The following is a 26,795-nucleotide window of genomic DNA, read 5'->3' as shown; positions in this document are numbered from 1 at the left end:
CCTAAAAACGCGACACCAATTATCTCCCTCTGCTAACGATGATCGTCTTAATGCTCTACCCCTTACCCCCAACGCTGAATTCTGACATTTACCCAGCCTCTCCTCCGCTGCCACACCAATGCAAAGGCGAAGATGAAAGCTGTGCCGCCCACACGTTGTAGCCCGATTGAGGTTTTTTGTCTGGTTTCATTTTGTGTTGAAGAGGTGGCAGAAGGACTTTCTGAGGAAAAGAAGAAAACAAAAACACTTGAAGTTTTCCAGATTTCATCCCACTACAGGCAAAAACTTTAATATATTGTGTTTGGGTATTATGTGAAGGACATGGTGGAGGTGGCGTCATGCTTTTGTTTAGCAGGGGTTGATGGGAATGTGAATGGAGCTGTTTGCTGGACAATCCTGAAGGAACGTCCAGCCAGAGCTGCAACGGGACGGTTTAGATCAAAGTGTATTCATGTGTTGAAATGGTCCAGTCAAAGTGTAGGCCTAGATCAGAGCGGTTGAAAATTGTCGTTTTAGATGCACAATACATACATCAAGTTCAGTCAGGAAATATATTTAGTAAAAAATAACTTTCCAAAAATCTCTTTCTAGGTGTGCAAAGCTGGTAGAGACATGTTCAAACAGACTTAGTGGAGCTTAAATATAAGATTTTTATTATGAGAAAAACAATAAAGAAAAATTTTAAAGTCCATTTTTGAGTATTTTTTTGTTGGTCCTTCACATTAATTGTCAAAAATAAAAATAAAAATTCATGATTTTAACATGACAAAATTGGGAAATAATTGGATATTTACAATTACAAAGCACATGAGCACCTTTTTTTTCTTTTCTTTTCTTTTTCCCAGCAGCATCCTCTTTGCTCCAAGGTTACCCAAATTACACAAGGTTAAAGTGGTGCTAAAGAGGTGGTGCCGGCGGTGATGGTGGGGGTTAGGGGTGGGGACAGTTGGGTCGCCAGTTCAATTAGCATACAACCCTGACGTAGCAAGGGAATTATTGGCAGCACAAGAGGTAAGATAGCCAAGCAAAACGCCTGCTGCTCCCTGCTGCATTCGAATAGGCAGAATGAGATAGAGGGAGTGAAAAAAAAAAGCGAGGAAGAGGAGCGAAGAGACCCCGTTTCCTTGGCCCCAGCAGATCAGAGGAGACGGACCTGTGGTGCTCAAGCAGGCTGCTAGTGAAGTGGATAGGGGTCCGGCAGCTTCCACCATATAGGCTCTGGGAAAAAAAAAAAAATACACACCCGCCTTTACCTCCCCAAGGACCCAAGTCTGTGGTAATAATGGGATCAGAGCCATGACCCTCCCAGGACAACGTACCGCTGTTGGATATTCTATTAGTTTGCCCTGCAGTGAAAAGAAGTCAGCGCTCGGCTCCTCTGAATCACATTTGTTTTACTTTTATGTAGCTTTAACAGCAACTAATCAAAGAATTTAAAGTTTCCAAGAGGAGACTTTGTTAGAGCGCGCTGAGCATCAAGGAGATCTTCAAATCACATCTAATGTTCTTTCTTCTTGCGAGGATACTATGCGCCATTAACATGTGTTAACAAAAAAGCAAGACCCTTAATTGTTCCATTTTTTTCCCCTATTAATCCCAACTCTGGGAGATACAGCAGAGATCGCATTAGCATTCCCATCCTTTATATGACTCCAGCTTTCAGGCCCGGCATCTCATCTTGCCTTTACATGATATCAAGCTGTATTAAAACTACATATGGCTTTCGCCGTCTATGCAGAGTGAATTTACATTTTCCTAATGAAGTGCTTTCAGTTTTTTGTTTTTTTTTTGTTCTTTTTCCATCTGCCGTCCCCTTGTCCTTCCCTTCACCTCCAGCCCACAGCCCACTCTGATTTAAAACACACACAACCGTACTGCTGTTTTACTGCAAAATAACACAAAGCGCGGAGTGAGACACCTTTCGGTCGCCTCCAGCTTCCCATCTGTTGCACATCTGGAAGCGGTGTGCAGCACCAAGTAATTGGAAGTCAATTTGTTTGAAGTTATGTCTTTGGCATCTGGCTCGATTCATAAAAACCCTGGAAATGGCATTAATTTTATAGCGTCCCTCTTTGTTTCTCCCGCTTTCCGACGGCAACGCACGCAGGGGCCTTGCTCTCGGCTGAGTGACGTGGGAGTATTTTTCAGAGCCGTTCAGGGTGTGGTCCCCAATAAAAGCAGCAGTGGGGCCCCCCGAAGAATCATGGAAAGGATTACCACAGCGCACCGGCAGAGAAAATATTGATAAGTTCCCCAAGCATTAAATGGAATTCCTCTGACTTTGGCGAAGTTTTATAACTTCACCTTTAACTTTGACCGCGGCTTCAGATCGTTTCTTATTTTTCCTGAAGGGAAAGCTCATCCCGGCCCTAGTTTGCCACATTTCCAGCAGACGGGCTGACTGATTGAGAAGCAGCATGGTGTTGTTTGTCACACAGCTCTGAGTCACAGCTGAAAATAGAAATGACACTTGATGTTTGGTGCCTCTCTGCCGGCTGTCATATTGTTATTCCCACTCAAATTTCACCTAATTTGTGCACAAGTCTTGTCACAGTCCAGATCCTGATAAGGGCTTTTAGGTGGGTATTTTTTTATATATATATTCCCCCACCGCTCATCCTCGTATATGTGGCAATGAAGTGCAATGAGACACACACACACACACAAACCATGTGCATGCATTTGTGCGTGCGCGCATGCCAGCGTCTGCAGATTCTGCTTGCATGTGCACTTTCGTGTTTGCACACAAGCGCATTTGATTAGGCTTGTTTGTGTTCTGGAATTGCAGGGGCACCATGCGTTCGCGCATCAATGTGTGCGTGCGTGTGTGTGTGTGTTTCACCTCAGCGGGAGGTGATTAAGAGTTGCCAATGGCAGGCTCGACAGGTGAGTTCATTGTAGCACGCTGGCAGCCGTGGCATCTGCACAGGTGACAGCTTCTCCCCACTCAGTGCCGGTGTCAGTGTTGGTGGGTGGCAGGAGGTCTGACAACGTTGTTTTGGTGACAGAACGACTCTGCTGTGAGGTTCACGACATCACTTGCCTTCTTTAGATTTGTCAGTTTATACTGGGAGGTATAGTGCCATGAACTTTAGCTGGTAAACTACTGCCAGGGCGCAGTGCCATATGGGATGGTTTCTATTTACCAACACGGCATTGCGTCTCACTCAAAGAAACTCGATTTTAGTGGCTACCTTAAAGAGGATCCTTCACACAGTTCTGCTTTGGGTTAATTTTAGTGCAACACGCTGTAGAGATGAAGCACAGCCTATTACTGCCACCTGGTGCTCGAAGCCTGACACAGCAACAGTTTTTCTCTTTTTTTTTCACTTTCTACTAGGAGTGAGGTCATATTTTATTATGGAAACCTTATTCCTGTATGCAACACGGATACAAAGAGATGTGGAAAGATTATTTTACAACTTTGCCGTTTCTGGCAGACAGTGTAATAAGCTCGTCTGCTTCTTATGAATGAGATTAGGTAAGCAAGCAAAGGAAGTATGAAAGAGGTATTGATTTTTTTCCAAATGCATGTCACATGTTCTCCTGACTTATAGGTTCCATTCATGTTGTTTCAATGCAGTTAAGAAACATCACTGTCTGTGAATGACGTTACAAACATTTAAAAACCTCTCATTTTGATGACAATGTTACCCTCTGTGTGGTCCTCCTTGGTTTTGGAAACATCACTGTTTGAAAAACACCTGATGTAAGAATTTTGCTTTTATGGAGCATTACATTTAGAAATTCATATGTTGATTAAAGTTTTATTTAATTGGCAACGTCTGCCCCAGGGGTTACACTTCCTAGCGAGTTTGACTGCAGCATTACCAATGTCTGTAAACTAGATAAGGACTGATGCATTTGGGTCGCACTGAAATACCAGTTAATGTTAGAACCAATCTATTTGAAGATGTTGCAGTGAAAAACTCATCTGGCTGGCAATTTATTTATTTTTTTTATATATATTTTTTTTTGGCAGATCGAGTCTTAAACCTGACTAATTTGTATGAATAAAGCAAAACATTTATTTTTTTTATAGAAACAAATTTTCCACAGTGACTGTCCTACGTTTTAAATCTCTATCATATCAAGTACACTCATGTCTTTTTTATCTTTTGACTTATTTAAGTGTGACATTATTACCACACTTTAAAATTTGACCACAATAAAAATGTATGAAACTTGAGTTGCACTGTGTAATGTGATTACAGAACTTTTTGGAGTTTTTTTCAAATAATTACTTGGACTTTTAACGTTATGCTGTTAAATTTGAACATTTTAGTCATGGTTATAGTTTATCATAGTGATATTTTTTCTTTCAGTATTATTTGGAATGGTGTACCAAACTAAAAAATACTAATGATACAAAAAAAAACAAGTACCAGAAAATTAAAATTTAATATAATCTTTTTGAATTGCTCTGTCGGTCTTGCAGAGTCTATCTCGGACACACGGCATAATGAAAATCAATGTTGACCTTCCATAACTGCTTTTGCCAATTACCTGTAAACATCACTCACTACTTTGTACCTGGGCTGCCTGTGCTCCATGATGATTGATCGGTTTAGTCTTATTTGCAGCTCAAGAGGGGGATCCGAGCGAGTGGATGTTTCGATTTCTCCGAGAATCGTGCTCTAATAACACTCTGCAACATTAATTCAGAGAGGCTTTGATTAGAAATCCATTAAGGAAGTACGGGCATGTTGTTATAAGACTTAATAGTTTGCATGAGCGTGAGGTTAAAAAAAGAGAAGACGGGAGGTTTTCAGTTTCAAAATGCTAGAATTGTATTCCTGTTACAAGCAGGCCTTATTAAGTCTAAAGACGGTTTTTACAATGTTCTGGAAAAGTGTTGAATTTGATATAAGTAAGAAAATTGTGTTGGTAGATGTTTAGATTTTCATACTTTATTCCCTTTCCCAATACATCCATCAATCCTGATTCCTGATTCAATATTGTAGTAATATATTGTAATAGTTGAATATTGACTTGGATATTAAAAGAAAAGCATAGGACAGCCTATATTTTGCCATTCTCTCCTGGAAGAATCTGGAAAAGACTCATTTCGTCATCTTACATCAAAGGAAACTTTCTTAGTTGCCTGCTAGTAGCTCTTAGAGCAGCTCCTTATCTGACACCGTTATTCATTCTCAAGGGCTCATCAACTCACAGTAGACTCATCAGAATTATCACTCCTTCTCTACTTGTCTTTATTATCTAATTTCCCTCCTCTTTCTCCTCCTTTTCATCTCTCATTCTCAATCAACCAACTTGTAAGCAAGCCCTTCACCTTCCACCACGAAACTTCTCGTTCAAGAGGGGTTTATTACGGACTTTTCCCATACTTCTCTGAATAAAAAAAGTTATCTTTGAGTATTGTATATGTATGTATATATATCTTTTATATGAATACATGGATTAAAACGTATATAAATACAAAAAATGTGTAACAAACGTGTAAAAGAGACAGACAAAACCAAGTACATGTTAAGCACTGAGATGAGTACATTAGTTACATGTTCAAGGAGTTCGTATAAGGCCTTCCTAAGCAAAAGCAACTAGGATCCTTTTGTAAACGGGTAGAAAAAAGTACACTTCAGGCAAATATTCAGTAATTATTTTGCATATGTTACAGTGTGTAGCCACCAGTGTCTGACATAAAAAGCCAGTAGTAGTTAATATTTCTACTCTCAAATGTCTCCCTTTTTTAACACAAGTCTGTTTGTATCCTCTGTATAAAGCAGAGAAATACAGTGGTTACCCAAAATAAAGTTAGAAGTAGTTGGTTCATTGGACGTGACATTTGCTTCGGAGCAGCATACAGTGTCAGCATCTGCATCAGTCGAAGAATTTCTAAACAGGTGGCACTTTGATGGGTTTTGCTTAGTTTGTCAGCTGATATTTAAGTTACTTGCACCTCTGCAGTTGTCAGACATGGATTTGAATCCTTAAATTCATCAGTGAGTCTTTCAGGGCCTTCCCCCCCCATTACCAGGAGAAGTTTGACCTGTGCAGTCATTGGACTATACCAGAGATGAAGAGCCCTTATAGGTCGTCGGCCTCAGCAGAGCTGAAGCTACTCCTTCGGCTGCTGTCCTTGGAAGCAGCCCCTTGGGATCCGGTGGACAGGAGCGGATCGGCGCCAAAAGGCGAGAGCGGGTCATCCATCAGGATTTCGTCCAGCTGGTTCTCCTCCTTGAGCGTGGCGGTGAAGAAGTCTGTGAAATGGGAGAGCGGGTCGGAGAACGTGGTGCAGGCGTCGGCGCCCTGGATGTGGTCCTGCAGGCCGCTCGCGGTGGCGATGGACGACACGCCCGTCACCACGGCTATCCTCTGGAGGTAGTCGCTGTTGGGGTCCTCCTGGTAGATGGGTGGCTGTTGTGGTTGCTGTTGCTGTACCTGCGGTGGGGATTGCTGTTGCTGCTGTTTAAGCAGGTGGGAGGACAGTTCAACCGTCCCCAAGGCGGTGGCCATATTCGGGAGTCCGTGTGCTCGTGCCTGGATTTCAAGCTCCTGGAAAAAAAATGACATCAAACCAGGGTTAAGGTTTAATCTCTCCTGACCACATTCATCAACAGCTAGAAGGGAGTACTACTGAGAAATTCCAGCCACACCTTCATTACCTCCCCTTTCACATACTGACCAAGGATAGGAAAGCTATCAGTACTTATCTCTTATCTGTGTCATCTCATGGAAAATATCTCAAATATACAGCACAATGGTTCTTGAGGATTCACATTGGACACCAGTCTTCTTGATTTTTATTACCTGGATCCTCAGCAGCAGCCTCCTGTTGGCTTGCTCCAGCTTCTTTTGGCGGCTTTCGAGTTCCCGAGCATGCTGCTGCTCCTTCTGTAGCCACCTTATGTACTCCACCGAGGCCTTCAGGATGGTGCCTTTGTTCCACCGCATGTCACTACAAAACGAACAACAAAAAAAACCCCAAAAAACTGGAAGTAAAGGATAAGTTTTTACGCAGAAACCCCTGATGTCAGCAGAATACCTTTTTGCAAAAAAAAAAAAAAAAAAATGGGGGAAAACTTTTTAAAAGGTTTTTTTCCCCTCCTTTTTACGGTATGAATTAGAAATGGAGACTTACATGGAGCAATTATTCATCCTTGGACATTACACGAGGACATGGAATGGGGATTTTTAATAGAATAGTTAAGAAGCTCTGTGGAAAGTCCATTCTTGTACCTCCTTGTTCAGTAAAATTAATCCTCGAGTAAAAATAGGTGAGGGAAAATGAGCTAAGTAGGAAGCCAAGGAGGAAAATGGAACATTGGACTTAAGGTGCTAGAGTGCAAGTCATTCTTTTGCAGGTATTATTACTTTTTTTTAAAAAGGACAAGGGACCTCAGTAAAATTGTCCTTCTGCACACGACTGAGTCGCCGCTCTGATCGGCGTTAATAATCTCCTTTATCCCTTTGTTAATGGCATGGTGACAATACTAACCTCCCATTTATATTTGAAGCAAAAGTTCAACTGCAAATAGATGGCCGGTGTGCCGTGCTTCATCTGTATGTTCAAATTGAGCTCCAGACTTTGATTCGAATGACGTGAAAGGGTCTTTACATTTAACCCTCTTTCTCATCGCTCGGGCTTTAAGACAAAACAGCCTGGAGCTACTTAGAGAGAGGGGGTTGCACATCTGAAAGTGCAGAGACGACACACAGAAGTTTGAGTGCGCCCTTGAAAGACGTCTGAAAGGTACTTGAGGACTCATCTCATCACGTCTCTGCTTTGAGTTAAACACTTCAAGGTACAGTTTTTGCAGCAAACAGGAGCTGCAGAGGGTGTTGTTTACTTACGGGTCATTTGACTTTGGAATGAGCGTCCCCAGCTCCTTAATCCTGTAGTTAATGTTGTATCTTCGCCTTCTTTCAACTAAGCAAATCAAAAAGAGAAGAGTCGATTAGACCCACGATTTCTTCAACTGCGCGGTTTTCTAAATATGACAGCGACATGCTCAGTGATGGAACAAACTTTTGTCATTACCTAGTTTCACAGTTACGATTTTCAGTGTTTAAAGCATGTCTGATCAAGTGACATTTTTAAAGTGCTTTGTGAAGTACACATCTTCTTCACATTTTGTCATTTGCTGGTAAGAAGGCAAAGGCTATGGTAACGTTTAAGTGAAGCGTGTAGGGCGAGATAAATACAAATGCTCATCACTGTTCCAAATGTTATATGCAAAACGTTTTGAAAACCATTTAGTCTTTTCCTTCCCCCATTACAGCTCTGTAATACTTTGGGTTGGTCTAAATTTCTAACAAAATGTAAAGAAAGTCATGGTTGTAATGTGACAAAATTTGAAACTTCTGCAGGAATTGGAAAACCTTTTCAAAACGCAACAATGTAAAACTGTTCCAATGTGCTAAAAAATGTACTTTTTATGTATTTATCCTAAAGTCTTATGTGCATGGATGCCACATTGGATTGGGAAGTTGAAGTTGGTGTAAAACCCTCAACTCTTAAACTCAAAGTCCAACTTCTATGTGGATTTGTGTTAACTAGGTGTGCATCGGTGTCTTTTTGTACATTGCAACCACAGATGAGATTATATTGTAATTAGTTTCAGTGATGTCTGAGGGCAGTTAGTCATTCCAGATTTCATAAAACATCTGTCATCTGTCAATTTTCCACTAAGTCTAGATCTGTCGCATGAAATCCCGTTTGTGGTCATAAAGTGACGGCGCAAAAGTACATGAAGTATCACTATTTTGTTTGAACTATAATGACTGTTGACTTTACCAACAACAGAATTATATAGGTAAAATAGACTTGGTGGTTTCTAAAGTTGCAGTTGGTAAGAAACCCCCAACTTCTCTAGTCAAAATGCCATTTCTTCCAGTAACATTTCTTTCAATTTGTCCAACTTCTAATATGGAAACATCTATGTCTGAGTAAAAATGAAACAGGAAATGCTATCACACCCTTAGACCAAAAGCGAGGTGCCACTGGACCAGAATGTTGCTGTTTTTTATTTTTATTTTTATTTTTATTTTGGTTTCTTGACATAACACGGCAACTCACACACAAAAATCGCTCTGCAACATTGCTTCCAAGATAGTAATACTTAAAAAAATTGTGAGTTTGACAACAACTGGATTAGAAAATTACCAACTGAAGTCAGATAAAAAAGTAAAAAGCCAACTAAAGACACTTACTCAAATTATGATTGTCCTTTTTCTGTCTCTCTTTGGCCATAACCCGCGTGTCATGCTCTGTCAAAAAAAAAAAAAGAAAAATTAAATCACAGAGCGGAACAAATGGATTATCAATGCACACTAATTTAGAAGCTGAAAGACAACAATCAAAAAACTTCATAAAAGGTCCAATCATAAAGTCAAACAATCAGTTTATTCTGAGGAAGTTCAGTCCTGAGGTCAGAATGGGGAGCTATAGCCTCTTCTGCAGACATATATTTGACCTTCTCACACACATACACACACACGCGCACAATGCCCCATTCATCCCCCTTGGCATGCCATGAAGCTCATTGTAAAAGAAGAAAAAAATAATTGTGACCACTTTTAGAGTACTCATTTCGCAATTAAGATAGTTTAGCCAATTCCATAATCTGTCCCGGAGAGAGACGAAGCAAATGCGGTGGGGTCCATATTTGTATTCACATTCTTCCAAATTACATAATTAGGAACCTGAGATTGGATTTCTCAATTTGTCTCTGTTGATTCAATCAAGTCAATTTAGCGTCTGTGTAACATCCCATTGTCCTCTGCGCCCGCGTTCAAATGAAGCGGATTCTAATTTACTTATTTTCCCGTTCAGAGTGAAGCACTCTCCTGGCATCTTTTCTATTTTCTAAATCAATTAGGCATGATTTTTTTTTTAGCTTTATGCTTGAGATTAATATAACATTTCCAAAGGCTCCTTTGTTGGAGTTGGTCCTTCTTTTGAATAGTGATAAAAAGCAAGAGTAGTTCTTCAGGTAATGTGAAAGCTTAAGTACCTGACAGAAATAAACCCGACACACTGCACTTAATTTCAGGACTAAAGATTTGCCAGAATGTATATTTTTTTTAGCCACCACAGGTGGCCTTGCAAAATGCAAATTACAATCTGTCCTTCTGCCAAAGGTTTCAAAGAATCTTCATCGTTTCTTATGCTTTCTCTTCCTCATCTCACTCTAAGCGACTGGTTGCTAGCTCAGTCCCATGGTACGAGTCCATACCTGTAAATTCCCTTTTAACAGTGAGCTTTGTGGTGTTAGATGTGGGACTCATTCCACCATTAGGGGGGTTCATACCTTGTTCACCCCCATAGACGTCCAGCATGCTGTTGCTGAGGGAGACCTGCAGCGGGGAGGAAGAAGCAGAAGGAGGTGTCAGTCAAAGGGGAAACGCATTTCACATTCACGCACTCGGCTTTCACACCTCATTAAAAGCTATAAGACAAATAGTTGTTTTTGGCTGCTCAATGGCTTTGTCTTGCATCAGCAGGAACAACAAGAGCCAAGCGGAATGATCAGAGAAGGTTGTCGTCCCGCCCAGGGCTTTGGATCTTGACTAAGCAGCAGGGGGCCATAGCCCCAGACCTCACTTGGGACGATGTTCAAGTTAACTGTTTATCTTGCAAGACAAAGACAAAAGTCGCTGAAACAGAACCTGCTCATATAATCCTTACTGTTGACCTTCAACCCTAGCTTAAAACATTGTAAATTTCCGCATTTTGTCTCTTTTTTTTCCCCAGTTTTCCAACCTATTTTACTGTAAAACAGCCCTCTGTTCCACAACCTTTGACATTTATTTTGAAATACTTGGTGTCACTGATCATTTATGGCAAAATATTTAGTGCTCAGGCTTTGAATGCGAAACCTAAAAAACTAGGAAGACTACAAGGGAAGAAAGAACTGAAGAGAGGTACAGCTCAAAGAAGGCAATGAAGGAGGTAGAAAATAAATAAAAGAATGAAATGGTACTAGGATTTGTGGGAAAAAATGGAGGACAGACGATGCAAGAAAACACCAGGCACCCGTAAGGACAAGCAGAAACTAAATGTAAAACGAGGTAGAATAGAAAGGTGAAAAAGTGGTTTGAAAAGAAACGAAAGAGGAAACTTCTAGACAGTGGGACAAAGAATAAGTGAAAACTCAATTATTCTTGCGTACTTATATGTTCTTCTCCCATTCTTATCCAGACTTGGAAAACAGTGAAACTAAATTCAATGCTTTTCTACACTCTAGGAATACTGCAGCTCACTAAAAGCACAATTTGTCAACCTCCATTCATTTAAATCGGACCCTAAACACTGAGGCGCTCTGTGTTCAAAAACAGCACGCCATCAGATGAAAGGCCTCTCTAGGTCAACGGCATGAACAGAGGCAAAACTGTTTTCCTATGGGGGCCTCTCATCCTCTCGGATAATAACGCCTTTTCACTGAGTCCAGACATGACACGATGTACTGCACACTGGAACCCGTGTGACTAATTCGCATTTGTGTATTTATGGCAGGAAAATCTCGCATAGGGTCACCATGGATTCCAAGAAACGCACAGCCAATTTTAGCAATGACACGTGCGTCAAATGTAACTACCAGTGAGCCGAACGTGGTAAGACTGGATGTCAAGTCGAGAGACAAGCTGGGGACTGTAAAAGGAAGAGGCAAAACAGAACAGAAGAAAGAAGCACCATCAGATTTGTGTTAAGGGTTTGTAGGTATTGCCCTGCCAAAAATATTAAAAGCCCCTTCTGGGTTTTTTTTTTTTTTTTTCCCATTTTGTCACTTTACAATCACAAGTTTTAGTTTGTTTTAATGGGACTGTATCCAATAAACCAAGTCAAAGTGGTGCATAGTTGCATGGTTTAGATTTTTACAAATTAAAATTTCAACATTTGAGGTCTGTGTTCAGACCTCTAAATTTTAGTATATAATTAGTAAATATACTCCACCTGTGTTTTACTTAATCTCAGTTCAAATACAGCTGAGAAAATTGTGAACGAACAGCATGACGAGGTCCAGGCAATGTTGGGAAGAACTTTAGAGGAGGGTTAGGTTATGATGTGACACCTTGGATGGCAGAAATGTAACCCTGCAAATCAGCCTGAAAGCACTAGGCCCACAACGATAAATGTTAGTTAGCAGCATCATGATGTGTGGATGTTTTTCATTGGCAGGAGCAGAAAAGCTGTCAGATCAGTGGTTGAAATATGACTAAAACGTTCAAGTGATAGGAATACTGTTATTCCAATGTAGATTCCTAAAAATATTGGACAGTTAGAAGAAGAAGTAGGAGGGGGAGGGAGGGGGATAAAAACGCATAAGAAAATGAAAAGATTACAACAATTCCCCCTCCCGCTTCTACTGTAATCACTCCGATCCGTCTCCCGTCTGTGTCCCAGAATGTGTTGACAAGGCGAAGCGAAGTGATGCATCATGCTGTATGACTAATTAGGATGAATTGATCCATTTAAGCATGGTATCATTTCTGAACAAGCCCACAGGGAGTGTATGCATTAGCCCGATTCGATGGCTCAGTAACTCTTTCCGACAAATTCCCTCGCTCAAACAAACCGACTCTTCCTTTTCCTCCCACCTTCCCCTCCTCTGCTCCCTTATCTTTATCTCCCCCCTAATTCCTTCTGTTTTAGTACTTTATCTTTCTCTGCATGCATCTTTTTAATCTATCAGAATGTGCGACTCCCATCATCATTTTTATTTTTACCTATCTGTGCTTGTTTGGTGTTGTGTCCCACTACATGCCCTCCTAAGAACGACTTTCTGTTTTAAAAGAACCTAATCTGCTTTGCCCAGCTTCTTTGATAAAATGGTAAATGTCCCTAAGCCTTTGTGAACTTTGACTCGTCTCTTGTCTTAATCTGATCTGAAAGCAGGTCAGGTCCCCCTTTTCCCAAGCTAGTCTAGCTTGCATAAATCTGTGTTTGGGTGGACTAACTTTGCTTTCAGCCTTTAAAAGACAGAAATCTTTAGTCAAATAATGTGACCTAAATCTAACCACAGCTTTTGTTAGATTACAACAGAAACGCATGCAAATCATGGTTAGTCCCTGGCCGTTAGAGCAGGACTTAAAGTGATTCATACTTACATTGCTTTGCATTATGATGTTAGGCTCCATGCAATCCAAGCCTCCATCATTGAAGCCGGATTCAAGACTAATTAGGTCATCAATAACTTCATCCATTGGAAACTAAAAGAAAACAGTCATTTCAGTGTATTAAGGGACAGTTTTGGGATGTTAGTGTACCGTCCCCGTCTTTAGAGATCTGCAAATTCAAACCGTAAGCCGGTATAAAAACAGGGAGGCTGATTTAATAACAGTTTGTTTAGCGGCGTTTGCAGGAAATGCACGTTATCTGTTAGCAAACTAGCTTCCCCCCCTTGAAAAAAAGAGTCCTCTCATCAGAGACCGCATGTCTGAAGTTATTGATGAGCTCATCAGGGGGAAAAAGAGAGATCAGTGGTGGCAAAACTTTGTTTGGAAGATTAGTTCCTCTCAGCACCAGGGTTCAAAACCAGTTCAGTTGATTGACTATTCATCCACACAAAGAGCATGCTTTTATGATTAGATAGGATTTACAGCTACGTAATATGTCTCACATCAATACAGCAGCCACGTATTTTGCCGGGAATGTGGGCCGTTGACAGGAAACGTCTCAGGGACATTGTGAAATCTCTAAAAATTATGACCTTGCTGCCGACCAGCATGCAAACCGACATTCTCTTTTTGTTCTGGTTTCACTTTTAGGCACAATTTCAGTTCCATGTATTCCACATAATTTTTCTGTTTCTGTTTTCTTCTCACCTCGCCTTCGTGGTTGCCCATTGTCAGCAGGGTGACGGGGCTGTTGGGGCTGCTCCCGTCACTGACGGCGGGCATGTGTCCGTTCCTCATGATCGGCACGGTGGCCAGCGGCTGGCCAGGGGCGTGTGGATGCGGTACAGTGTGGCCGGATCCGGTCGAAGAGGCCAGCTTGGAGCCCAGTGTCAGGTACTGCTTCACAGGCTGGTTTTGGCCTTGATGAAGGTGGAACTTGGAGTTTTCCAGGTGGCTTTGTACCTGTTGAAACACACACACACACACACAAACGACAACAAACAAAACATGCATTAGTTGAGTTTGTTACCTATATGGAGTACTGGATCAAGATGCAAGTATTTGCACCATTTTTTTTTTATCTATTTTTGCTCCTGGAAGGAATGACTAAAACACATGTTTACTGTAAATTTTTTGAAACAGCTGCAAAACTTACTCATTCAGGACTCGCCAGCGTTACTCACAGCAACTTTACAGGATCATGGTTACATTTTAAAATGCGTCAGGTTTAGGTGAAGTAATATCTTACTCAAATCTTTTGTGATCTGTTTAATTGTTCCTCTACAACCTGAGTCAAAGTTTCAAAACTATACTGTTACCGTATTTACAGTCACTTAGGTGATTGTAAACTGGGTTTTAGAAACTATTTTAAAAATTTTCCCAAAACTTTATCAAGTAACATTTAAAAAAAAAACTTTCATATTCTTACTTTTGAAGCTCTGGTTGCGTCCCGCATTTTGTAGTAGCTGCAATCACTTAAGTGTGGCATTCTTAGAAAAGCAGGTGATCCAGTAGGTCAGCTTTAGGGATCCACGTCTGTTGCTACTGCTGTCCTGTCACACTACTGACTGGCTGTCCCTTCCAGTCCCCTAGCAGTGTTTTATAAAGGGCCCTAAGTGAACTAATTAGCCCCACAGCTGGATGTAAGCCTTTATGTTGCATAGCATGATAATCACTTCAAACGGCAGACTGTTAGATCGTTCAGGGTTTGATCACTGCTGGACGTCTGCCTGTAAGCAGCTATCGCTAATTCATCTGGACCGCCCCCTTTTTCTATCTGGCTGACCAATCGGCGGTCACTTCCCAAAGTCTGCTACTATCTGCTTCAGGGGATGTGGCAGCACAATTGACTCTTGTTTCCCCAGTGGATGGTTTTAAATAACTTCTCTTAATGCCATTTAAAGCAAGCCTTTTTCATTCATTCACGGTTTTAAAGGTAGACGGTTAATCTTTAAAAGTTTCTCACTAAATAAGTGCAGTAAAGCTATTTTTAAGTCTTCGTTGCTGCAAAGCGAGAGCTGCTCGCAGAAAATCTCACCGTAAATGGCTAATTCACTTACTTGTCTTGTTCTCACAGATAACCTCAGTGTGGTAACTTGCTTTATTAGTTAATGGGCTGGCAAGGTATTTTGGTAGGCAACGCAGAGGGACACTCTACAAAGTTAGTGTAAAGTGACCAACAGAAATTTGGTCTGTTGCCCAAATTTCACTTACTGCGTCTCGGATGAGAGAGACATTTTTCCATGATCGACCAAAGTGAATCAATCAGAGCAGGACAAACGTTTGAAAGCAAACCTCACTAGCATAGCAGGAGAGCCTTCTGACCATTCTGTCTACTCGGCTGGTCAGGGAAGTGAAACCAATATTAAAAAGAAGAGATTTTTTTGTCTGTCCCTCAAATCATTGCGAAATGTTTAAAGCACCTCACCCAACAAAGGAAATAAGAGAAAAGCGTTTTAGTTTTGATGGGAATAACTTTGACGCAGCTGTGGCATGTATCTAAAATGCTAACGACTAAGATTAAATGTAGTTATGTTTTATTTTCGAGAGTAACTTTTTTTTTTATTATTCTTGAGTCTCATAAAATGATCTGCTCCATTTATTTAGAAATGATATGTTTATGACGTAACGAGCAGTAAATCCATTTTTGAGATGTGGTTATTTGACTTTCTCACTTGTCAAATAAGTGAGAAAGTCACTTATTTGACTTTCAGTGACAGTGACAGTGACAGTGTCACTTGTTCTGACAGTGACAGTAATAGAAGTGCCAACTCAGGAAATGTGTACCAGGTGTCATTTAATTACTAAATTGTTTACGTATTTTTTTACGTATTTACGTAATTTTAAGGAGTTTTAAATTCATTCATATTTTCTGTTGAGCTTAAAAATAAGACTGAGCCTTTCAGATGCTGGATTATTAGCAGCAGCTTAGATTGATCGCGCCTTCAGGTGCCTTTTCATATATAGAAGCAAAGTCTGACTGGAAATGCTTCAGATGTTTTGCCGTTTTATACTGGAAGACCATCGGTGGTGCACTGGCTCCAAATCTCATTTCTAGTTTAAATAATCGCTGCGATCTCGCTAAAGACTTCCATAAAACTAAGAGACTTTGATTGCAGTCATTTTAAGAAAGAAGTTTGTTTTGGTTTTGGTCCTTTTTTACTAGTAATTCTCTGAATGCAGTGAGACAAACTAATGTTGTTCTACATAAAACTAGACATAACATTTTAAACTACTGAACTATCCTTTGATGTAAAAATAAAAAAAGCATTGCTTATATTTTTAAGCATCCAAAAGCTCCACATTAAATGCACCCAAACATATTTATTGCCCTTGTCAGCTGGAGTTGCTGGCCTCAGTCACCCCCCATTCACATAACTAAGAACAAACTCATCACAATACTCAACTTGTCAGTAGTAACTGAGAGCTCTTATATGTCTTTTCCCGGTCAAACAAGATGCTAGTTGTTAGCCAATCAACTTTTTTTTTCTTTTTTTTCTTCCACAACGGATAGCAGGAGAGACGCCCAAGCCTCCACACACCGCATCTGCTGTGTGTGACAGCGGATTGTCCCGGTTTCACTTCAGCCCTCGCACTACTGTACATTCCGGAGACACGCTTGTTATCCACTTAAGGGGGAGAATCTGATTAGATTCGAGCAGCAATGGCCGTTCAGTCACCAAGGCTGTCTGCGACAATGGCAGGCCTGTGCAAGTGTGAAGTTGGGACATAGTAGGGAAAAATGATCAGTGCCTGCCAATGCACAGAGGAAGAGGGACGAGATAAGAATCTAATCAATCAAGGTTCAAATCTGGAGACTGTTGCGGGTGTTTCAGACCATTCCGTTTTACTCCCTCGTATGGAGTACAGACACCAGCACCTGCTCCAACAGTCGAGGCAGTGTTTGCAATTACAGGCAGGACAGAGGTCACAGGTTCACTTTCCGTTTGCACACATTACCTCCATTACAGCTGGCATGCAACCATTTCAGTGCAAATAAATTTTAATATATTTTAGCAGAGTTTGACTCATTTTGAGTTATTTTTTATTTTTTTTGTGGTTGTTGTTTTGGTTTTTTTGCCGCTTAAGCTTAACATGTAAACCTGCAAACCATGAAGAAATCAGATGCATCTTTCCACTTGATTTTCTTCTGTGTTGGAGACATTTGGACACCTCAGAAAATGTCTGAATTGATTTTAGTAGTTCTGAATCAATTCATGCAAGCAATCAAACATGACACCAGCTACAAATCAGAATTACAGTTAAAAAGTACACGATGTGTAAAATATAATAACATTATGCAACATCTGCAGCACACATACAAGTGATCATTGTGTGATTTACCTAGAGGTGAAAGGTGGCACTTCTCAAAGTCCGCTCAGAATTCCTGCACTTAAAAAAGGGTTTTATAACTGTCACGCTTTAACCTCTTTACTTATTGAAACGCTCTTGCCAAACCCAGTTTCAGTCTTGCCCAAGTTCTCCTTTCACTTCAGAAAAATCCAACACCTTATGAAACTATGGGTGATGGTGACATTAGTTAGCTGTACAAATTGTGGACAAACCAAGTTAAGGGGTTTGGATTCATTTCTCCCACACGGTTGATTCACGACATTTTACAGAAAACATTTAGGCACCGTTCAGTGATCTTCCTATCCAATATGAATGAAAGTGGACCAAAAAAGAAAAAAGCCTCCTCAGTCGTGCTGTCTGTTTTTTTGCTGAGCGTTTTTACCAGTAAATATCTGTGACCACACACCAGATTGTGAAATACATGGCGAGATAAGAGTGGGAAAGGAAACTCTTCACAAAATTTTCATTCCACGGTGACTGTTCAGTTTTTCTTTTTCTTTTTCCTACAAATGTATGTCAATCAAAAGAAGATCATTCATTCCAAAACCTACCACACACCAACTTGTGATGTGGCGATTTTACTACCTGGACAGAATCTAGGTCATTTGTCCCTACCTGTAGAAGCTGGACATCTGTCAAGGTGATCACTTGGACCACACAGCAACGGCTCATGGCTCTCCGAAGAGGCAGCGACTCCCACCAGAGAGGCTGGAGATTGGTACAGGGGAGCAAACCGTCAATGCCACAGCTCTGTTTCGCACAGACACATGTGGACTGGAAGAGGAAGAAACAGAGAGGTGCAGCAGCCTCCTTCCTGAGCTTTTGCAGAAATATCGGAAAGGAAGGCATGACACATCAGTTTATTTAGGAGCCTCTTCCTGTGAATGCCTGTGTGTTTTTGGGCCAAAAAAGCCCTTACTGAGGCAAAAAGGTACTGATTGCAGCCATGCTGGTTGAAGAATGTGCATGTGTGAAAGTAAAGTGAGTTGACAGAATGCGGGTTCCTGCTTGTGGATAGCTCTGCTTTCCTGTCTGCAGAACATGAAGTCCGTCTCAGCACTTTTTCGCTGGTTATCTCCATGACACCGACTTCCTTTGGATAGCCATTGAACCACAGCAGTTACAGTTGTAACAGGAGAAATGCAATTTGGAAATCTGCATACGGTCAAATAACCTGCGCCAATCCATATCTGTCCAGGAAAGATGAGGGAGCAACACAAATTTCTTTTTTATTCCAATTGTTTTCTTTTACATCAGCAATTGAAAAGATAGGAAGTTATGGAAGTATTCAAACATTACATTTTTTATAATACCTTATGTTATTTTGTGACTTGCTGGATGTTACTTAAACTGTGGTCATACATGCATCCCAGTGTTTCAGGCCTGCAGGAACTTCTAACAATGTTTGTCAAGTGGAGTACTTAGTTTCCTGGCCATGAAGTGATTCAGGTATTATATAGTCTCATTTTGGAAAGAATAGCACAAGATCATCTGCATGCTCAACATTATCAAAGTATAATATGGAAATAAATGGGAGGCCCTGGTTAAAAAAAACATACAAGACTCAATGGGAAGACTTATGAGAAACTTTCTAATTCTCCTTTTTTCATCTAATATTTTCCTGCTACATAAATTGAAAAAAATTACAAGTGGGGATATTTAAATCTTAGTTTATGTGATTAATGACTTCTTAGACCCATACAATGGTCTGATCTTACATAAGTCTAACTTCATTTAAATTGTAAACACACATGCAGCCTTATATTTTGTCCCTTTCTTTATGCAAACATGCCCTAAGATGTGGACTAGTGAACGGTCATCTGCATACTTTTGTACAATCCTGCCAACTCGTAATAGGCAAGTTTCTATTTTGAAATGTTTATATGTATTTGATACAGCAATTTGGTTCTTCTGCACAATGAATTTGTGCAGAAGGACACATATGCATTAAATGACTGTTAAATTATATTGTTTTTTGGTGTTGTCCTATGCTGTTCTAGTATGCAAGAATTGATTGTTACTAATTAATGAAGAAAAAATGTGAGAAATCCTGCTATCTACTCATTTTTTTCTGATTTGTGGTTTCAAAAAAAAATGGGACTGCACTGTGGCCTTTCAGCAGGAACAGAACCCGAGAGCTGTATTATTGTTTAGTTGGCCCCTCTACTGTTTTCCAAGGGTGCGTCCATTAACAAAAAGGAATATCCTCACCTAAAAGGCATTTCTTTTTCAGTTATTACTGCAAATGGTGCCTGGGCATTCCATATTTTGTGATACTCCGTGATAAAACCATCAGGATTAACTTGAGGACATCGAATGCAATAAGAGCAAATTGAATCAAAATGACTCAGTTGAATCTAAACTGTGGTGCTTTAAGAGGAAGTCGCTTTTCTGCTGTTAAATTGCAGTTTGTCCTGGGCGTGCCTTTAGAGGGTGATTTGATTACATAGAGAATGCCTGTCTTGATACAACTGTATATTTAGTCATCTTTGCTTGGCTAAGTGAGATACTTCAGCATTATTTATGCAGCTGTGTCTAAATTATTTCACCCTAATTTCACACACGCTCAGCTTTTCATTATTGATGATTCATATAAATCAGCTCTGTTGATGCCCGCACACTACAGATGCTGTACTGGGTTTTTTTGTTGTTTTTTTTTTTTTTTTTTTTTTTTGGGGGGTGAGGGGGTTCTTCCGCTCTCTGTTGCCCATGTGTGTATTTGTCTACCTTTTTTGTTTATTTGATATCCTCTTTGTGTACAGTCTGGTAGATCTATCCAAATTCCTGGCTGGCCATTTTTGGCCCATCTTGGGGGCCAGCCACAAGTTGCTCACCTTTGTTAGTCCCCCTGCTCGGCATGTTTTAAACATCAGGGACTTCCTGTAAGAGCTGGCCTGCTTCTGAGACAACACTTCAAAGTGCAGCGCCAACATCTGAGGGCTGTTTTATCCTGCTAGAAAAGGAATGCATAATGGACACAGCTCCACTGCACTTTTAATGATTCCTCATATAAATTAAATATTACTGCTGTTTTAACTGGATTACACATGGAATTGTGTGTGTTGGCGTGCACGTCGATGTGTTCCCGTTACCTTGATGAAATATTGAATCTATGAAAATGGTTTTCAGTGCTGTTGTGAAAATAATTAAGATTCAAATTCAGCCGGCTTGCTATGACGTGAAGCAAAGGTACACTCATTTGGTTGTGATCATGTTTTATCCTTTGCTTTCCTGAACACATTTATTGCAGAAAAAAAAACACATACTGTAAGACTTTAAGTCTTCAATATGTCAGGCTCAAGCATTTCTTTTGACAAAAGATAAAGAAGAGTTGTTGCTTAAATACATTTACACGTTTTCTATGGTTGCAAGCACAAAATATAGAAATAAACCTTGAATAAACTTTTCTGTACATTTTTTCAGGGTTGTCTTCCAGAAAATAAGATTTTAACAGTTCAGTCATGCCACACATTTTGGGAACCTAACAGTTTTCAGCAAATTCATGTAAATGAAGGCTGCTGCCCTTTCCGACTGTGTCCCTTGGCTCCATTAGGTGACAGGAGTCTATTTCTCTTAGACACTTCAAGATAGGATCAACAAGACTGAAATGTATTCAAATGTTTATTGTTGAGCAGGACAAATAGCTACTCATGTAAGCTTGTTCGTTTATAGCAAGTATAGAACTGAGACAAACCAGGGTGATCTTAAGCCAGTACAACCTCTGCAGAGAATCTACTGTCATCTTGGAGTTGAGTGTCCATTGAAACTATTGGTAGCATTTACATGCAGACCCGTTCTTTGATCATTTAAATCTAAGACAAAACAGAAAAAATAATTTTAAAAAATGCTTCAGATGGGTCTGGAATGAATCAAGGAATGATTAGCTGTCAAAGCACACCATTAGGAGTGGTGGAGGATATGTGACCCAAAGGGCATGTTTCTCTTCCAACGGCCTTAGGAACCTTGTTGGAGTGCATGGCATCATGATAACAAGGACATGTTAAATAAAACTCTGGGGACCTCTGCCAGATAACTGGAAAGAGGTTAGCACTGACCACATCAAGATAATGGTACCTATGGAAAAATCAACACAGATGCCCTTCATCAGACAAAAATCTCCACTAAAGTCTTCAGGCATACATCCTGTTGCACCCCTTTAAAAGTAAAGAAAGGTATCAATAAGGTACATTGATTTTTACTAAACCGATCTTTAATTACACCTTACAGTAATTAAAGATTACCCTAAGATTTGTTCAGTTACTTGCATTTTGTTCCAGTGACGACTGCCACATAAAGTTAAAAGAGAACGCTCGAAATGATAGGATACGGAGAAGAGAAAGAGACAGATGTGGTGTGTTCTACCCATCTCAGTCAGTACACAGGAGATGCAATTAGTCAAAATGGAATAATATGATTTTTGCTGCTAAGTCCATTGGAGCACATTATTCTTTCTCAGTGCTCTGAAGAGGAGCTTGTTCACAAGAACACCTGAAACTCTGCATATTTTCTGCACACATGCATGCATTGTTTTTATGGATGCTCACCACTTCATAGAGACATAGTAAAGTTCAAGTTCTTCTGCGCCAAGTTGTGCCACATCACTTAATGTGCTCTCATGTCAGTAATAATCTGCCTTTAAGAATATTCTTACTTGAGAATATACTTTGTGAACTGGCATCTATGATGAAGATTTTTATATACACTCGTATCATAACACTGAATGGTCACAGCCACAATTCATCCAGAACAATTGATTTACAATCATTGAGTATGGCAAAGACGTTCTACAAGATAATCGCGTGTTTGTATTTATTTCTCATACACAATGTAAACCTAGTGCTGCTGTTGCTACTATTAACTCTGTATGCATTTTGTTTTTCTTTCCCATTGAAAGTATTTTTAGTTCTCCTCTTAGTTTAGCTGAATAAGCTGCTGAGGATTTGTTCTTTTTTCCAATTTCACAGGTAGTACACCTGACAACTTGCTTCAGAGTTCAGCTGTATGTCTTTCATAGTTAGCACTACTGACTGTGCTTCTGCTACTATTAACTTTATGCACGCTTCCTGTTCTTTTTTTTTTTACTTCAATTCTATAGAAAGTGTTTTTTGTTTTTTTTCCTTGTGACCCAATCGTTTCCTTTCAAACCACTGGACAGTAACAGCACTCAGTATATTTAGCTTGGAGTGGGTTCTGTCCACTGCCACCACATGCTTGCTCAGAATGATGGATTACTGCAAAGTTAATTATTTAATTTTGCGGTTAAATAATTAAGTAGTTATCTATTCAAAGACTACGGTCTTTGAATAGACCTACAGTCTATTCAAAGACATTGTTGGAGTCTTTGTCTATTCAAAAACTATAGTCTCTGAATGGACAACTGCTTATCAGTTGCTACTTTATCAACAGAATTTGCCTGCAGGCTACTGTAAAAAAAATTATTTGGACTGTTTTATACTGCCTGCTAAAAGATCTGCTGTATATCGACTGACTGAAGTGCAATGGAAGGACTTGGAATGATTTCATCATTTCTATATGGAGCAAATTGGATTCTAGACAATTAGATGAACTGGATGGGGTTTTTCTTCTATCAGAGTTTCTCGAGGTAAAATCTGTTGTGAATTAGTGTGATATTAAAATTGCAGTTTAATTGAAGAGGACTAGTTTCTTAACTTCCAAAGAAACGTTTACAGTTTATAAAGCCTTACCTCCACCACACTCTATTGTGTTCACATTGGGGATAGCTTACAAACCAGAAACTTTAACCCTCTTTTGTGTCTTTGCGACATTTAACTCGTTTAAAATGTCTTTGAGAAAATGTTAGAGTGCCAAAACCACAAAATCTAACAGAAATTATACAGAAATCCATTTCTAGTAGTTCAGGAATAAGAATGGCATCCTTGACCCTCACTGTCCAGTGAATTGAAACAGGATAGACCAGTGTTTAGGATCGCTTCTCCAAAAGATGCCAAGAAGCTGCTCTAAGGACTATCTTTAATCTCTCTCTTTGGCAGACAGTGAAAAGGAGCCACAGAGAACTCCAACTATCACTTTTTCAATTGAGTCTTATTAAAATTATGCACATGATCGATTGCGAGACAGTTACGGCCCAGCAAGCAAAGGGACTCGTAAAGCCGAGGATAAAGAAACCTTTTACAATGTTTCAGAAGAGGGTAAAGGCTTGAAAGTATTGCCTTGCTGATCTTTTATTTCTGTTATTTTATATATCTTTAAGTACAAATAGCATCTAAAACTTATGAATGAAACCAATGTGTAAGTGTCTCTCTCTCTCTGCAGGAAAGGTTAGCACGCAGTTGAATGAACAGTCGAACTGTTTGACATTTCTCTGAAAAACAAAGTTTAGAATTAGTTTATTCAATCAACCTGATGATTATAAAAATGATTGTAGGAAAAAACACTGATTACTAGAAAAGAGTGTTTTAACCCAGTTACTGGACAGATCTATTTAGTGTTTAGTACTTGGTATAAAAACTTAGGCCTGATGTAACATCATGCAGATTTAGACACTTAATACTTATGACCTTTGATGGTATCAGACTTGAAAACCCTAATTCTACAAACAATGGTTTGTTTTGTAGTCCAGTTTGGTAGTTCAAAATGCGAGGCCTTCATATCTATTGTTAGATTGTATTCTTTCTTTTGTGGTTAGCGTCTCAATTGCAGCAGTTAGATGAAAAACATTTGAATTCTGGTAATCTTCTGATATGCAAGATTTTATTTGATTGCCTGAGGCCTAACATTTGTAGCTGTAGTAAAACTATGCATGGATACGTGAACAATTATCTGTAAAACGGGAAGAAGATGTTAAAGGTAATGATCAGGACAAAAAAATCGATAATAAACATGAATTAGAGACTCTCCAAAAAAAAATTCAGAGTAGCCAAGGCCCTGACGACAGTACTATAGACATATAGATTTGTACCTCTGTTAAAGGAAATGTGGCCATTCAAACTACATTAAAAAACTGCAAGAAAAATGCTGCAATACTCACTTCTAGGGTGGGAAGCAAAAGCATAAAATACGAACAAAACACACAAAACTATCTTTGACACAGTTTTTGCAGTGTTTGAACAAAGAGAGGACCCCTGGAGAGAAGTTAAATGTGTATGAACATACTGACAACACTCACCGACCTCTTAGACAACTTGGTAGTCCTGAGTTGTACCTCATTTTGGCCTTAGAATTGGGTGAATTCTTGTTAGCATACATTCCACATTGTGTCAGAAACATTCCTCAATGATTCAGTCCACATTAGCGTGAGAGTGTCACAAAGTTGCTTCAAATTTGTTTGCGGGGTGGGGCGGGCGCATCGGCGACACAAATCTTTTCTCCCACTACATCTCAAAACTGCTTGAATTGAAATCTGGTGACTGAGAAGGAAGAGCATTTGAGTACATTGAACTCAATGTCATGCTCAAGAAACCCTGCTTCCAACAACTGGAGTTTTTGTGTCATGGTGCATTCTTCTGTTTGTAGTAACCAACGGGAGATCGGTTCAAAGAAACAGGCGACAATACACAGGTTGCTAGCGAAGGACCCCCTCATGCCATTACATCCCCACCACATGCCTGGACCACTGACAGAGGTCAGGGTGGATCTGTGCTTTCATGCTTATGCCCAAATCTCCTCCGACACCACATCACAGCATTATCGTATAGAAAACCTCTCGCTTGATATTTTCTCTGTTTTAGATCATTTTCTGTAAATCTAAGAAATGGTTAAATGTGTAAGTCCAAGAAAATCAGTGGTTTGTAAAAAAAACAACAAAAAAAAAACAACAACAACAAACTGACGAGCATATCTGACAGTCATGTTTGCTCTCCTACCAAAATGACCATGAATGTCTGCTGAAGAGAGCTCTTCACAGTAGCTCCTCACACCATTGGAAGTCTAACATGGAACCGTAGTGAAGACCGTACTGTCTCTGACCAGTATGAAGTGCATCGGTCGCTCAGTTTTGCAGAGATCTGTTCAAAAGCTTTCAGTGGACATATAATGATTAGTAACCTCCTCTGCTCCCACCCGCCCCTCACCCCAACCCTTCTCATTTTCCTTAACTTGACTGTTGGAAATTAAATAATGCAATAGCTGTTTAATAAGAACTAAGCAGAAAATTAAATCAACCCTGACCTTACCCGAGCTAATAATATATGGTTTGTGCTGAGGACAAAGATCTATTTGTCCGACTCGTCTGGCTATCTTTGTGCCCCTTCCATTTGAACGAGCGAGCCGCTGAGATGCAGGGGAGGAGTGCCGGGTCCTTCATTTCCCAGCATGTGAGGAAGAAGAACAAGAAAGGGGAAAAATGCAACCAGCAGCATCCAGCTCAGATCAGATACTTCACTGCATGTTGACCCAACTATATAGAAAGTTATGACCAAAGCTGGAGTTCTGGTAACAGTCAAACGTTTCGGCATGTACTTAGCAGTCCATACTGAGACAGAATCTCTGGGTACTTGGAATGTAAGTAATCAATTGTCTCAAACAACGCGAAAAGAAAAATTGTTTATTTTAATCAAAGGGGAAAAACAAAAGCTCAGGATGTTTGAAAGGCAAACGCCTCTTTCTGCAGCATCTTTCCCGTCATACGTGATCTGATTTTCACGAATGTTCCCCAGAGGTAATGGATACCTACACAGAGGCCACAAAACTCAGAGCATGCCAATATTCCCTCTTTTATTTACTACATGAGTCTATTTTTTTTTTATGCCATCCATCCATTTTCTTGCGCTTTATCCGGGGTCCGGTCACAGGAGTGGCAGCTTCAGAAGGGGGGCCCAGACTTCCCTCTCCCCAGCCACTTCCCGCATCTCCTCCGGAGGAATCCCAAGGTGTTCCCAGGCCAGCCGGGAGACATAGTCCCTCCAGCGTGTCCTGGGTCTTCCCCGGGGCCTCCTCCCGGTGGGACATGCCCGGAACACCTCAACTGGCTCCTCGACGTGAAGGAGCAGCGGCTCTACTCTGAGTCCCTCCCGGATGACTGAGCTTCTCACCCTATCTCTAAAGGAGAGCCCAGCCACCCTACGGAAAAAACCCATTTCGGCCGCTTGTATCCGTGATCTCGTTCTTTCGGTCATAACCCAAAGCCCATGTACATAAACGAGGGTGGGAACGTAGATCGACTGGTAAATCGAGGGCTTCGCTTTTTTAAATTCTCTTGTTTATTTTCCTGTTCCTATTTGATTATAATCATTTGATCACCATTGGTTTTGCCAGTTACCATTTCTTTATCAAGCTCCTTGCTAGTACTTCCTAAATTGAGTAATTTGCTGCGCCTGAGTTCAATTTGTTTCTTCCATAATTCAGCATCTGCCTGTTCCAAGTGTTACAAAGGCCATGAGTCC

The 26,795-nt window shown here is 40.3% G+C and overlaps 1 protein-coding gene across 8 annotated transcripts in view; it reads right to left on the bottom strand.

Moving 5' to 3' along the window:
• Positions 1–5,610: 5,610 nt before the first annotated feature.
• tfec (transcription factor EC) overlaps positions 5,611–26,795 on the bottom strand; it is a 43,989-nt gene continuing 22,804 nt past the window's right edge. The window contains exons 1-8 of one of the 8 annotated variants that reach the window (XM_044108874.1): positions 18,049–18,431; positions 13,789–14,043; positions 13,072–13,173; positions 10,200–10,320; positions 9,175–9,231; positions 7,816–7,891; positions 6,772–6,919; positions 5,611–6,516 (exon numbers count right to left, since the gene is read on the bottom strand). In XM_044108874.1, the coding sequence (XP_043964809.1) occupies positions 6,049–6,516; positions 6,772–6,919; positions 7,816–7,891; positions 9,175–9,231; positions 10,200–10,320; positions 13,072–13,173; positions 13,789–14,043; positions 18,049–18,282 (1,461 nt within the window). In that variant the 5' untranslated portion in view covers positions 18,283–18,431 and the 3' untranslated portion in view covers positions 5,611–6,048. Of the gene's footprint in view, positions 6,517–6,771; positions 6,920–7,815; positions 7,892–9,174; positions 9,232–10,199; positions 10,321–13,071; positions 13,174–13,788; positions 14,044–14,509; positions 18,028–18,048; positions 18,432–26,795 lie in introns of those variants that run through there. The other 7 variants (XM_044108876.1, XM_044108879.1, XM_044108881.1 and 4 more) reach the window with 7 other exon arrangements.

The sequence above is a fragment of the Gambusia affinis genome, linkage group LG23 (genome assembly GCF_019740435.1).
Source record: "Gambusia affinis linkage group LG23, SWU_Gaff_1.0, whole genome shotgun sequence".
NCBI classification, from domain to species: domain Eukaryota; kingdom Metazoa; phylum Chordata; class Actinopteri; order Cyprinodontiformes; family Poeciliidae; genus Gambusia; species Gambusia affinis.
Note: the sequence above shows the minus strand (reverse complement) of the source record. Positions and strands in the feature narration are given on the sequence as shown.